This window comes from Salminus brasiliensis, chromosome 5, assembly GCF_030463535.1.
Source record: "Salminus brasiliensis chromosome 5, fSalBra1.hap2, whole genome shotgun sequence".
Taxonomy (NCBI): domain Eukaryota; kingdom Metazoa; phylum Chordata; class Actinopteri; order Characiformes; family Bryconidae; genus Salminus; species Salminus brasiliensis.
In genome coordinates, this window is record NC_132882.1 from 14,808,911 (window position 1) to 14,822,976 (window position 14,066).

The 14,066-nt window shown below is 37.3% G+C and overlaps 2 protein-coding genes across 7 annotated transcripts; one reads left to right on the forward strand and one right to left on the reverse strand.

The window, feature by feature from the left end:
• Window positions 1-235: 235 nt before the first annotated feature.
• hormad1 (HORMA domain containing 1) lies at window positions 236-8,229 on the reverse strand. Of its 4 annotated transcripts, none has more exons than XM_072679541.1 (16): window positions 8,203-8,229; window positions 5,430-5,511; window positions 5,037-5,181; window positions 4,869-4,932; window positions 4,433-4,469; window positions 4,302-4,322; window positions 4,161-4,187; window positions 3,650-3,717; window positions 3,374-3,525; window positions 3,001-3,158; window positions 2,594-2,683; window positions 2,439-2,490; window positions 2,080-2,123; window positions 1,041-1,118; window positions 628-672; window positions 236-544 (listed from the first exon to the last, which is right to left on the reverse strand). In XM_072679541.1, the coding sequence occupies exons 2-16, from the start codon at window positions 5,460-5,462 to the stop codon at window positions 464-466; spliced, it is 1,095 nt and encodes a 364-aa protein (XP_072535642.1). In that variant the 5' UTR covers window positions 5,463-5,511; window positions 8,203-8,229; the 3' UTR covers window positions 236-463. The 4 variants fall into 4 exon arrangements, with proteins under 4 accessions (XP_072535642.1, XP_072535641.1, XP_072535643.1 ...); XM_072679540.1 differs by lacking the exon at window positions 8,203-8,229 and adding an exon at window positions 7,600-7,986; XM_072679542.1 differs by lacking the exon at window positions 8,203-8,229 and adding an exon at window positions 5,808-5,827.
• On the forward strand, window positions 7,665-13,501 carry ensab (endosulfine alpha b). 3 transcript variants are annotated; one of them, XR_011979701.1, is made up of 4 exons: window positions 7,665-7,859; window positions 10,437-10,559; window positions 10,646-11,050; window positions 12,119-13,501. XR_011979701.1 is itself a non-coding variant. In XM_072679544.1 (3 exons), the coding sequence occupies exons 1-3, from the start codon at window positions 7,812-7,814 to the stop codon at window positions 10,817-10,819; spliced, it is 345 nt and encodes a 114-aa protein (XP_072535645.1). In that variant the 5' UTR covers window positions 7,665-7,811; the 3' UTR covers window positions 10,820-13,501. The 3 variants fall into 3 exon arrangements, 1 of the variants encoding a protein (XP_072535645.1); XR_011979700.1 differs by having other exon boundaries at window positions 10,646-10,886; window positions 10,959-13,501; XM_072679544.1 differs by having other exon boundaries at window positions 10,646-13,501.
• The last annotated feature ends 565 nt before the right edge of the window (window positions 13,502-14,066 follow it).

Consider the following 14,066-nt stretch of genomic DNA (forward strand, 5'->3'; position numbering starts at 1 on the left):
GGTGTGACTTTTCCATCCTCCTCTGGAGCTCCAACGTACATACAGAGTGTCATCAGCATAGCAGTGGAAGTTAAAAAAATAAATAGTGCAACAATCTAGTCTTGGAAATTTGAACTTATCATTTATTTCTGAAATGTTGAACTAAACAATAACACAAATACAAATTCAAGAATTAAATTGCAGATGCACATTTGTTTTTTTAAAATAAACAAACAAAAAACTTTTCCTACAATTTTCTACAAAACGAAAAACCATTTCTAGCAGCAACAAGAAACACATGCATCAAAATGTACTAAATATGATAGTAAAATATGTTCTAGTTGTACACTCTTTAGACATTCAAGAACTATTGCATTTTGCATTTTATTTGCATATTGCATTTTATTCGTTTTATAGCATTTCATTATAACATGCCAAATCTTCACCTACTCAAAGTCTGCCTGTTTTCATTTACTGGTGTACATCAGTTGCTTTCTTTAGGCACACTAAACTTGCGTTTCTTCGGAGCAGCAGGCTGAAGGTCTTGACTAACTGGAAACTCAAACTGAGAAACATACAAACGAGGCAAAATCATTTATATAAGGTGTACATCAGCAAGGCTTTATCCACATTAAGATCATAACTTACCATGTTTGTGTTCTTGGAGGGCACAGCTGAACCTGTTTTTCTGTCCTATGAACCCAAAAATAAACAAACACTTTTTAATGCATTTATCTCAATATGGAACGCATTCATACATACAGCCAAGTCAGGTCAACAGGTGACACAGCTCCACTGGCAGTCAAAAATTTAGCTGAAGACACCTATTCCAGGGCGTTTTTGACTAGATAAATGTTTTTTTTCTTGACCAAAGAAAAAAGTCTGCTCATCTACTTTAGTTGGGTTCTGTGGTGCTTGGTGGTGCTAGTGCATTATTTTTTCTTAGAATGGTTATGAATGGATAAGAATGGGTGAAACTGTTTATTTGGTCATTTCTAAGGTTTCAGTCTGACAGAATTTGCCTAATCACCTTAACCACACCTACAAAGCTCTTTTCTTACCATGGATTTTAATGCACGTCTACTCCTGGTCTTGGTAGCTACGTCACAAGCAGTCCTGCTGTTCACAAGACTGTCAGCCTGCATTACACAACAGACTTAAATCAATGATCAATCCCACTAATACACAATAAAGAATAGTGTTCACTCAGAAGCAGACTGTATCTACACAATATCATTTATTTTACTCCAGTGTTGAACACATGAAGTGCATTATTAATCATTATTATCATTGCATTCTGATGAAATATTGTGACAATTCTTCAGTTTTGGGTTCAAAACAAATCATTACTGTCATATTAGTAACGGTAATAATAGGAACTTGTAAAATCAATTCTGTTGTTCTGTTCTATCCTCCCTGAAACCCTATGAGAATTAGACTCTAGGTCCAAATCTTTTAAGAAACCCCTTTCCAATAAATGCATTCAGCATTAGGCTATTGCTGACACAGATGTACAAATTCACACATATTTGTCTAGTCCCTGTAGAGAAGTACTGTCAACAGAAAAGGACTCTGGAGCAGATAAACATGAACCTACTGGAACCATGCCTAATACCAGGCATAGGCTAGATAGATTTCACCGAAATCATTCTCTAGAATGATGGTGCCCCAATTCTATACTTTTGGAATGAGGTGGGGTAGTGATCCTTCAACAACCTGACCTCACTAAGACTCTTATTGCTGAATGCAATCAAATCCTCACAGAAATGATCCAAAATCTAATCTTTTCAGTGTAAATGGTCTGTATTCCCAGAACAAATTGGTCACATCCACACCTGCTAGAATTGTATCCCATTTACCTCCCAGGACTCTAACTGAACCCGTTTCTATTTACGACAATCACTGTAGTAATTATGAAGGCTGGATAAGTACACAGTTCTGAGCATTGTGTCTGCCCTGTTCAAGGTTTTCCTGAAGGAGGAGGATTTCCTCCACTACTTACAATGAGTAAAAAGAGAACAATGAACACTTCTTAAAAGTGTAATGGAGAAGCAGATGATGTCAGAAGTTTCTTTATTTATAGTAAATATTAATGTTTACCTGAACGGCATGTGAATCCTCCAGCACCTCACTTTTACTCACATCTGTGTAAATGTCAAAACATGAGAAGACAACAGGGTAAAAGTACAGCTAACTATTTTTGGATTTGAATTCACCGTAAACATGAGCCAGCTCCTAAATGTGCACAGGTATTTTAGCCTCCATTGTTTTTATTGGAATTCATTAATTATTCATTCAATTCATTGGGATTTTTCCCCCAACTTTTATTATGTTTATTTAACCTTATTATTATGTTTATTCAAATTATGCCAGTATCCATTTGTTACCAACTGAAAATAAATATATACTTAGGACTGTATAACTACATATAAACACTGTAAAGGACATTTGAGGCTTACCTGAGTTTTCAATACCAGTGTCACTAACAACATTTCCTTTGAAGACATTCTCCTGTTTACAGAAAATATTCAATGTGTAAATCTGTGACTGGTACAAGCTACCTTTTATAAAATACAGATTTTACAGTAATTTTCTAAATTTAAGCTCCCTTCACCTGCTGAACATTTAACACAGACACAATTTCTACTCCATTCATTTTCAAAGCCCATCTATCTCTAGCAAATACTGGTTCTTCCTCTTCTACCTGCAAACACACAGATTCATACAAATTCAAACAGATTATATTGTATATATATATTCATATATATTCATACAGATTCATACATATTCAAACAGATTATATTATATATATTCATATATATTCATACAAATTCAAACATACAGCTTCATACACTGACACAAACATCCTTAAACTCAGATTTAGGCTTAACCTCATGTTAATACAATGTAATAAAACATGATTACATTTGACTTAAGCAGCAGATTTTTTCCTCAAGACAAATAATTTATTAAACATGAAATTCTACATTTATTTACTGTTCTCACTACAAATTTTAGCACCTGTTCAAGTCTCTCTTTCTCCGTGGTGACATCCACTTTGAGAGTGTGGAAAGGCGTAACGACTTCTCCCATGGTGAGATTTACCGGCTCTTTTTCAAACACCAGTGTGCTGTTGTTGCCCTCCTTAAAGCCTACGGGCTGGTAGTCTTGTGGAGTTACTGCCACACAAGCAAGCAGGTAAAGAGATCAAATTTACTTGAATTCTCTGCCACTAATTTAAAAAACGCCAGAAGACTTGAAAAAAGCATGGCTGAAAACTCAGGAGAGACTTAAAAAGGCTATAGAAAGAGGGAATGTGACTTGGCAATGTTCTACTGTATTTTACTTTCTTTTATATGCAAGTGATTTAACACTGACTCAAGTACTGATTTACCTTCGTCATAGTAGGAGAGCTTCATGTTAAGACAGACACTGTCAGGAAGTGGGCCAAGGTTCTGCATTAGTGTGTATAGTTTACGCACAAGCAGAATGCTCGCTTTCTTTATGTCACTGCAGTCCATCTTAGTCACACGGTTCTGGCTTTTGCTGGCAATTTCAAGAGAGAATATTTACACCTCAGTCTCAACCAGTTCAGATTTTAATGTTCGCAATACATAGAACTGGCTATCTGCAGAACTGACCAACACTTTTAAACTATTTAAGTGATCACCTTTCAAAATCCAGCCGAGGTCCCTTCTCAGTGTACTGGATTCTGAACTGGTAGCACTCTGTTACTTTCTAAAATAAGGAATATGCTTGTTTACAAAGTGCCTGTTTTAAAAGCTCTTATTACTACTTCATTCTTTTAATTTAAATTAGCACATTGTTTCTTTCTTATTTTACTCAGCTGTTCTGTACTGTATTACACACATTGTATTTATTTATTTATTTAGACTGATTTGACTTGATCAGTAAAACATAACATAATAAAACATAATTTAGCAGATTTCTACTTGTTTTATCGTTAAAGAGAAGTTGAAGAGGTAAGAGTAATAGGAGGAAGCAATAGGAGGTAAAGCATTAATCTTTGCAGGACCTAAAAAATATGAAATATTAAATATTAAAAATATCTATTGTTGCTGATGATATAAATGTCAACTGTCGTCTTGTTTATTTCCACAATCATGAATTCAATCAAACTGCTAAAGACAACTTCCAAAAAGGATCCTAATCCTACCTACCTGTGGGAATTCTGGATCAGAGTATATCTAGGAATACATACAGAATCATCAAGTATTACAAATGCCAATCATTTAAAATTTAACTTTCATAATCAATAGATAGTAGATATTAAGAAGATTTATGCCAACAATTGTACTTACAGATAATAAGATCAAACGGAGCTGAGAAAAAACAAAAAAACAAAAGAAATGTACACAAAAAGTTAAAAGGCATAAGAAACACTTTTACTGTGGCTTAAAGAGCAGCTTTTATCCAGTAATGACTGACTTACATATCTCTTCTGTAGGGCATCAAAGCATCCCTGCAACCTGTTTGTATGAATGAGAGTAAGAGTCATGTATTGTATTAGATGTGAATATGACACAGACATTATGAGGAGTTTTTGTGTTGTGATTTTCTGAATATATTTATCATTAGAACCAAAATACCCCTCCCATCCTATAGGTGACAGCAACATGACGAATGACATTCATACTGCCATGAAGCCCCGCTCCCCTCTCTAGCCACTAACTGACTAACGACAGCGGATTCAATAAAAGTACTACAATAATAACTAAAGCAATTTCTTAAAATATAAGACATATTTGGGAAATGTATTTTCTAACAAATATAACAACTGAATGTACATAATATGGCATGTAGACGTCTGTAACTTGACCTGATATCTGATTTAAATTCCTTTAAATAACTGAACTACTGATACTGACCATTGTACAATCTGACTAGCACCAGGACATGTTCGCTCTTCTCTAAGAATCATCACTTTCTGTTCTGTGGGGTGGGAAGGTCAAGGACGTGGGTTAAAACAAATCTATGTAAAATTAATCTACATCCTACATAAATGTTCATAAATATCCAAGCATCTGAAGTCTTACCCTCAATGTATTTGCTCCCATAAGCCTTTTCTGGGAAAAGCCCTCTTAAATAGGTGATGCTGGAGACAGCAATTGCTAGCAATTTCTTAACAACCATCAGTGATTGCTGCTCCGTGCCAACAATGCGTGGCAACATCAAAGAACCCTGGAAAACATAAAGAAATATACACTCACAGAGCACTTTATTAAGGAATACCTGCACACCTGCTTATTCATGGTATTATCTAATCAGCCAATCATGTGGCAGCAGTGCAATCCATCAATATTATGCAGATACAGGCAAGCAGCTTCAGCTTCAGATCAACCATCAGAATAGAGAAAAAACATGATCTCAGTGATTTTAAGCATGACATGTCTCTAAAGTTTATCCAGAATGATGCAACAGGAACCCACCTGTTTAGTCTGCAATTGCCTTTCACAAGCCATGATGGGGTTGGCTGTCTGTTAACGTTAATCTCTCTGAGGAAACAGTTACCTGAGGAAAAAACAGAACCAGCTAAATATAGCTGCCATTTTTTCAGAAAGATTTAGATGTCCTAGTCTGATACCCCTAGCACTGTTAAACACAAATCTACAGGTTGTAGAAGTCCACTGTAAGTCTAAATGGTTGTGGACACCCTTTCTAATGAATGCATTCAACTACTTTCAGTTACACACATTGCTGACACTGATGTGCAAATGCACACACACAGCTTATCTAGTCCCTGTAGAGAAACACTGTCACTAAAATAGGACTCTCTGGATCAGATAAATATGAACCTATTAGTATACCTAATGCCAGGCATGGGCTAGAGGGGTATGAAGACCACCAGCATTTAGCTGTTGAGCAGGAGAACTGTGTTCACTGGAGTGATGGTGCTCCTTCTAATACTTATGGGATGAGTTGGAGATAATGTGGGGTGGTGAACATTTAACACCCTCCCTCACTAACACTCTTAGTGCTAATATAAATCTTCACAGCAATGCTCTAAAATCTAGTAGAAATCATTTCATGGACACTAGAAACAACCTAAAAGAGTAGAAAGACAGTGGAAAGTAGACAGCTAGTAGAAAGAAGCCTAGAAAAAAACATTTATTAAAGAAGAATCGATGAAATAAGCCATGTCCACATACTTTTGTCCATACACTGTAGATCTACGCTAATTAACATCAGCTAGCGTTGGTTAGCTAGCTAGCTATCTGTCTGGATCATTAGATTGGCGTTAGCAATCTCCAGGCACGGCTTCTCTTCACCTAATCCCAGGCACAGTAGATAGAGGCACCACAGACTCCAAGTGATCTCAGTCTAATTAGATTTCAGCTAGTCACCACACTTTATAAATATTAGCTAATTAGGTAGCACTAGCTAGCCATCGTTAGCAGACCGTTAGCTGACTTTAGCCCTAACCGACTCTACATTGATAAGACTTGACTAACGTTCACTAGCTAGATAATCAGTTTAATCTGTGCCTAAAACTTTTTGTTTAGATACCTAATAAACACTTTCGTCTTATAAATGAAGACGTTGTGTTTACTGCTATTTCGACAGGGCCCAGGTTTGTGAGAAAGCCCCGCTACGCTCTCACCGTCTGTCTGTGGAGAGTCGACTGACAAGCGCTTCGCCGCCTTTTCAGCGTCCTCTGATCACACACTCCCAGATATTGTAATAATTTGTATTTAAAATAAATATTAGTTATTTTTAATATGAGATTCTATCAAATTCATAATTACTTCACAATGCCGAGCAATCTGTAAATGAAGGGTTTCTTTTCTAAACGCACTAAAGCTAAACCACTTTCCTGAATTGTATTTTTCACAGTAGACTTTGGTGGAAGTGGGATTTACACATAAAATAAATATCAGTGACATATTATGATTAATATCTTCTTTATTTGATAGATAATACGTTTATTCGTCTTTCCAAACCTTCTTATTTCAACTCTTTAACAACCTCAACCTTTAGGGGGTCCAATGACATTAAATTTACCCTTTGAGAAAGGTTTATTATTGCCAAATATAAAATGACATATTTAATTATATAATAATATAATATACTGTATTGGCAGATATGACATTGACATTTAAAATAACTGAAAACGACAGCATGTCCTTAGATGTTTATAAGAAGCTGTAAGATTCATATAGTGCAGTTTAATGCTTCTATAATAATCTATTTTATGTCTTGTGGTAATCTTATGTAGTATCCTGGGGCAAATTAAATCTACTGTTCTAATATAATGAAATATTGTTATGCAGTATGTTATTAAATGTGGCACTAGTTTTAACCCTTTTAACAACAATATGCAGCAGTGAAAATGGGGATGAATGACATGCTACTTTAAAAAAAACAAACAAACAATTATCCAAGTAACGAAAGTCTCAATGTAGAAATATAATATTTAGACATAAACCATTTCCTCAATCGTTTCCTCAATATAATAAATTGTTACCTCAATATAATGAATAATTTCCAACGTATACAAGATAATTATTTATTAAATCAAAGACCGAAGTATGACACTGAAGGAATGGTTTATTAATGTGACATCTGACGTTTGAAATGTCTAAATATTAGAAAATCTACCTTGATACTTGGGGCTCCGTACGGATTTGACAACCATGTAATACAAGCTTCTGATAAGCGCTTGAACGCTGCATCAGAACAGAGCTAACGCTAGTTCCTCTCTGGCGTTATCGCGCACACACACACATCCCGTGGGCGGGTGCTTCAGACTGGGAGAGCTACGGCTATCTTCACAAACCGAGCATTTTAATTTCTTTATCGGGCGACCAGCAATGTCATCAGATACGGAGACGTTATCGGATCAGGGTGGTGAGACACAGGTGGGCGGATTTCTGTAGCTAGCTAGCCAGATAGCTTCAGCTATGAAGCGCTGACAGTCGTTTCTAGCTAGTTAGCTAGCTAAGAGCTAGCTAGCTGCCCTCCTAATGCTATGCTGGCGTGCTTGCTAATGTGGTTGAAACGCCTTGGAGTTGAGAGACAAACTGTTGTCAAAGCATTCATTTAAGACCACTGAGGCCACTGATCTGTGGAGGTTTCGTTTAGGCTCCATGCTGGGTTTGATAAGTCGACAAATATGCCTTAGCGTTCATTTTGACTGGTCCAGGTTCATGAGTCGAGTTCAGATGTCAACAGTGTCGGTTCATCCTCGGCTGCAGTGCTTACCAGATTACTGAGAGAAGATGATTTACTGCGATTAGTGGTCCCACGGGAAATGTGTTAGTCATTAAAGTAGTGTACTATTCAGTAAAGGAATACACCATGTTTTGTCACATCATCATAGGCCTGATTAAGTCAAATCCTAGTCCGAGTCTGTAGCTGTCTACCGTGTGTTTAGTCGGTGGTCTGACTAATCTGAGTGATATGAGTGTTTTGCATAGAGGGTAGACTACATAGGTGCACTGTGAGGCCATAGCAGCGTTAGGTCAAATTTAAGATAAGAAACTGTCTGGATCCTCTTCTAGCCTCAATACAAAAAACACAGAGGCTACTCATGCAGCTGTTCTTCCAGTTGAAGCTGAATATAGCCACTCATAAATTTCTTGTCCTGGTTTTGCGTGAATCAGCACCCTCAGTGTTATCTATCCTTTTACCCCTCTGAGGGTGTGAAGGGTACCCAGTAAGGGTAACCCAGTCCAGGGGGATAAGTCGCAACGCAGGATTACGTAAACCTAAAGTTGAGGATTGTTCAGTAGGAATCTCCCTGGACAGGCTTGATTTGGGTTTAAGTTACCCAGTTAAACTGAATTTCCTTGCTTCGTAAAATACTCTCCAGAAAATCCCAAGATTTACTCTATATAACACTATATATACAAAAGCCCACAGTGTATGTTAGACCATTGCTGTTAAGATTTCAGCCACAAGCATTAATGAGATCAGGTACTAATGATGGATGAATAGTTCTGTGTCACAGATGCCACCTCAGCTCATCCCCAAGGTACCCTTGTATCACTCCATCAGAGAACTCAGTCCCAATGCTGGGGCTTAAATGTTTCTAGCTAGCATGTGGTATTGGTCCTGGTGAGAGAGCTTGTACAAGCTGTGTGTGCAGTTGAGCATCTGTGCCAGCAATGGGAGCCCCTCAAATTGGACTCTAAGAAACAGGATATTTGACTTGGACAGCATTTGAACCCTTTTTGGTGCTGTGAAAAAGCTTAAAATATTTTTATGCATTCAGGTGGTTCCTGGAGTTGTCCTTGTTCGCCCATATTAAAGCACCCTAATAGAAAAGTGTAGCTAACTTCACTGATAAGAATTGGTGTCTGAATGCTTGTGGGAATTGACTGTACATCTTGTTTGTAAATTATGAATACATAAGGATTTTAGGTGCAGTAATTTACTGTTTTCATAAGGTACCAGCAGGACAGAAACTTAGTGGGGTGTAGCTGAAGCGAATGCTTTGAAACCTGTTTGTCTGGAAGGCAGGTTTCTGTTTCGACTTAGCCTAATAAACTATTTACTGTGTCAAAAGCCTCTTAAAGCTGATTTATGATTCATTATGCGAAGAGAAACTACTGAACAATGTTAGTAAATCTGGTGTCATTCAGCTGGAGTACCACAGGTTTGCTAAATGTTTGACCCTTGATTGCTATAAATAAACTAAGACCACTGAAAGAGTGCAGCTAAGTGGTAGTTCATTGCTCGAATCTAGGAATGGTGCAGAAGGTTTGTCAGTTGATTGATCTAGTACTTGATTTCAGTAAATTAATATGTTGCTCCTAGTTTCCTGGGATTCCTAAGGAGATGTGATTCCATGATCTTTAATAAAAATAAGTTTAAAATAGTGTAATTCATTGAACTCATTAAAATGCTGCTTTGAATATGAAAAGTTTAACTATGACACTCCATGTCTTGAATATTTGGCTTTCACTTCTGTCTTGGTTGAAAACATAACACGCTTCAACTTTAGTTTACACCAAACATAGGGGCGCTGGGACACAAAATGTCGACATGACCCTGTGGTGACAATGCCAAATCAGTTTCTGCAGTTGAACGCCTGTATTAGTCAGAATTGTTGGAGGAACCTGCGTGTTATGAGTGTGGTCATATTTATAGGCTTGTTGATAAGCTCAGTTACTGATCTGAGCCTTTTAAAAAATAACCACATCTTTATCAAATTAGAAAAGGAAATCTAATCTGGTTCAGTAAACAAGTGTATTGTAGGTTATACGTGGATCACGTGTTCCATGCACGGTGTGTTTTATTGTGTGTGAATTGTTTTATTGGGGTTTATGATCAAACAAGCATTGCACATTTAGTACAGTAAAAGAACAACAAACAAAGATGTTGCGGGAAGGGTGGAGAGGGGAAAGGGGAAACAAGGGTACGTGTGCCATTTGTGCTTGTACTTCTTAGTCTCCTGCCACTTGTCATGCACTGTAACATGTTTGTCTCTAAAGGAATCTCAGGACCCTAACTCAAATCCTGTGAAGACAGAAGAGGCTAAACTAAAAGCCAAGTATCCTAACTTGGGCCAAAAGCCAGGAGGGTCAGACTTTTTGATGAAAAGACTTCAGAAAGGAGTAAGTGTGTGTGTGGAGTGTGTTGTAGTCCTTTGTTCTTAAATGAGTTGTTAGTACTAATAGTTGTTATCATTCCTCCTTTTCAGCAAAAGTACTTTGATTCAGGTGATTACAACATGGCCAAGGCAAAGATGAAGAACAAGCAGTTGCCTGCAGCGACTGGTCCAGAAAAGAGTATCGTCACCGGAGACCACATTCCAACTCCTCAAGACTTGCCGCAAAGAAAGTCTTCCTTAGTCACAAGCAAACTGGTTGGCTAATTACTACCTCAGGTCTTGAGTGACCCCGTCCCCAATCTCTTCTCCTCAGCTTCCAAGCTCCACCGGGGTTAGTTGCGCACTATTTGCTTTATATTTGGGGTTGTAAGGCTTAGGTTAACCTCCTCTTCCATCTCAACAGCTCTAGCCTGATCCTCCACCCTCTGCCCCCTCACTGTCCCAGCCCCACACATCTGGGTAGGGAGCAATCAGTTCAGTGAAGGGGCAATCAAGGTGAGCGGCCTCTCTGGACTATAATGCACTTTATGATCTACTTACCCTCAACATGAATGAGATCAAACTCAACTTACAAAAAGTATAGTTAGATGCCTAATCAGTATACTATTGTCATTTACAAGCTCACAGAGAGGATTCTCTTTGTCCTTATTTGTTATTATCAGCCTAAGATTGTTTGTACTAGCTTGTAGACGTCATCGTTTCGGCACCAAATGCATGTTGGCCACCTTTGTAAATGTTCATTTTGATCTGATGAAATCATATTTGTGTTTCTTTTGAGTTTCAGTTACTAACATCAATCTGCAAATCAACAGGCTAATGTTAGTATGAGAGCAGAGCAAAATGTATATTTATGTGCCATGATAATCAAAAGTGCTTAAATTAAGGAACTGACCCAGCACAAACCTGAATATGTTCCTGAAGCTTCAGGGCACCTGATTTCACATGGTTTAGCAAAACCATGTGGCCTTGTACTGAATGGATATGTGGAATAGCTCAGGCTTGATCAGCTTGGGCCCTGATGAAATGAATGAACCATAATGTTGAAATTGTAAATGATTAATTTCTTCTGTAGTTTGGTACAGGCCAAGAAGTAACAAGCTAAGAATTTGGTTTCACACATATAACTAACTATCATGCCATTTACATGTCTGGGATTCCGAACATTGGTCAGCAGAGGGGTGATTTCTCGCTGCAGCGTAGCTTTAGCTTTGTGGGACACCAAAGTCTGTGTTCGGGTCTTGATGAAAGAAACCTTAGCTTGGAATTAATTCCATAGTAAAATACACCTAAACCAGAGAGTTTGGTATTATTCCCTTTACCCTTATGATATAACATTCCCTTGACTAGTTCAAATCCCTTTTTGAATTATTTCTCTATTTGAGTAATTGGCCGTGGGTGGTCACGGGTGGGATAAATCAAGTAATCTTCAAGAACATGAGATGTGACGGTACATGTATTCAGCATATATTCAGGGAAGAACACACTTTAATAGCATAGTCATATTCATTATCTACAGAATGAGAGGGATTCTTTGTAAACGTGTCATACTTCTCACACCCACAGGAAAGACGATGAATGTTAGAATTGTCGCTCGTAAGTTTGTTGTTGCCGTTAATGTGGTGGAAGGAGGAAACTTGCAGGATAAAAGGTATGCTTTTTTTTTGTTTTTGTTTTTTTGAGTGATTGTTCAAGTCTGAATGTTGAGTGTTTATTTGAATAATATGTTATATTGTACAGTGTTGTACCATATCCTCTTTTAGCTGCTCCCAAATTGTAAATAAACAGTTTGTTTATTTTAATATTTGTAATTTGGGCCCCACACAAAATGCACGTGCCCTATATTAATCAATGTGTCTGTCCATCTGTCCACCAATTTTAAAAAAGTGCACATGTACAAATTCATGTGCTTTTCCTGACCAGTAAATTTAAATAAAGTGCAATAAACAATAAACTCTGCCATAGTCAGCATAGTTTTTTTCTTTGATTTGCTGAACCATGCTTGATATGACCTGGGACGTGAATTATGAAGGAAAAAAGGTCAGTTTTGTTTTTTCACTTTTTATTTTTATTTTTTTTTTATTTTTTTTTTTTATTTTAAGCAAGCATGATATTATTTGCATAAACCTAACCCCATATAATTTGATCATTTATTTTCTGGCACCAAGTTTATTGTGGGGCCCTTTGTAAAGTGACACTTTATCACATTTATTATTATTAGTGTATCTTCTATGCTTTCTTCTTTTTTTCTTTTTTTTTGTACTTCTTTAACATGTTTTCTTGTTATTAATATTTAAAAATATATAGATTATTTTTCTTTCTTTCATAACAGGCTTGGTTACAGATGTAAGGTTTCTCTTGTCTACAGAGTGTACCTACAATTCTTTAGATGGTGTATATTATCATTTTTGTTATGACAAACATCAATTTATGTTTTCTTTCTAGTTTCGTAGCAATTGAGAGAGGTTTGTAGGAATTTTACAAAGCATGGTCTTTTGGAAGGATCTTCAGGAAAAAAATGCTTTAGAAACCATGAGACATGTGGGGCTGCTTAATGACCCATGCAAATATCTCATCTGATTTGTCAGAACCTCCTAATGCTTTTAGACATAAAAAAAGAAATCCACCTCACAGCAGCTTTAATGTGAACTGCCTCTTACACTGCTTGGACATTTTGGAGTACCAGTACTGATGTTAACTGTGAGTGTCAGTGTATTCAGTGCTTTACATGCACAGACATGCATGCACCATACGCCTGTGTATTTATGATTTAGGAAGACTACACATGATTACAGCTATGAGTTTGCCCGTGATGAGCTAATGCAGAAGAAACCGAAAAAAGACAAGTGACTGAGGCGTGGAGATGTGTCATTAAACCACAGTGACTTTAAACGGTTTGTGAAAGAGCTGAAGGTTTTTGCCTGAATCTGAAATAAAGTTTTACATTGACATGGTTTGAACATTAGTCTTATTTTGACAGTGTCAACATGCTTAGAGTTGAATTCTTCCGATGTAGTCTGTAGGAATGAACTCTACCTGTTTCAGCTTTTTCAATACAGGGACCTAGTACCAAATTGAGCTGTACATCATGGGTCATAAATCTTGATCTCAAAAGGTAAGTGTGGCTGCAGGTTTTCACTCTAAACATACACAGAGAGAAAGATACACTGATTAACCGTCACATTATTACCACCTGCCCAATATTGAGTAGGTGGAATCTGGCACCAGGAAGTTGGCAGCAAATCCTTTTAAGTCCTGTGAGGTGGGGCTTCCATGGATTGCATCAATGAGCTTTAGGTGCCCATGTTAACTCTATCGCCAGTTTACTTGTTCTTTTTTCTTGGAGCTTTTTGAATAGGTACTGACCACTGCATACCAGGAAAAAAACACAAGACCTGCCTGATGTTTTGGAGATGTTCTGGCCCAGTCGTCTAGCCATTACAGTTTTACAGCCATTGTCAGAGTGACTCAAGGTTCTAATGCTTGCCCATTTTTCCTGCTTTTAACACATCAC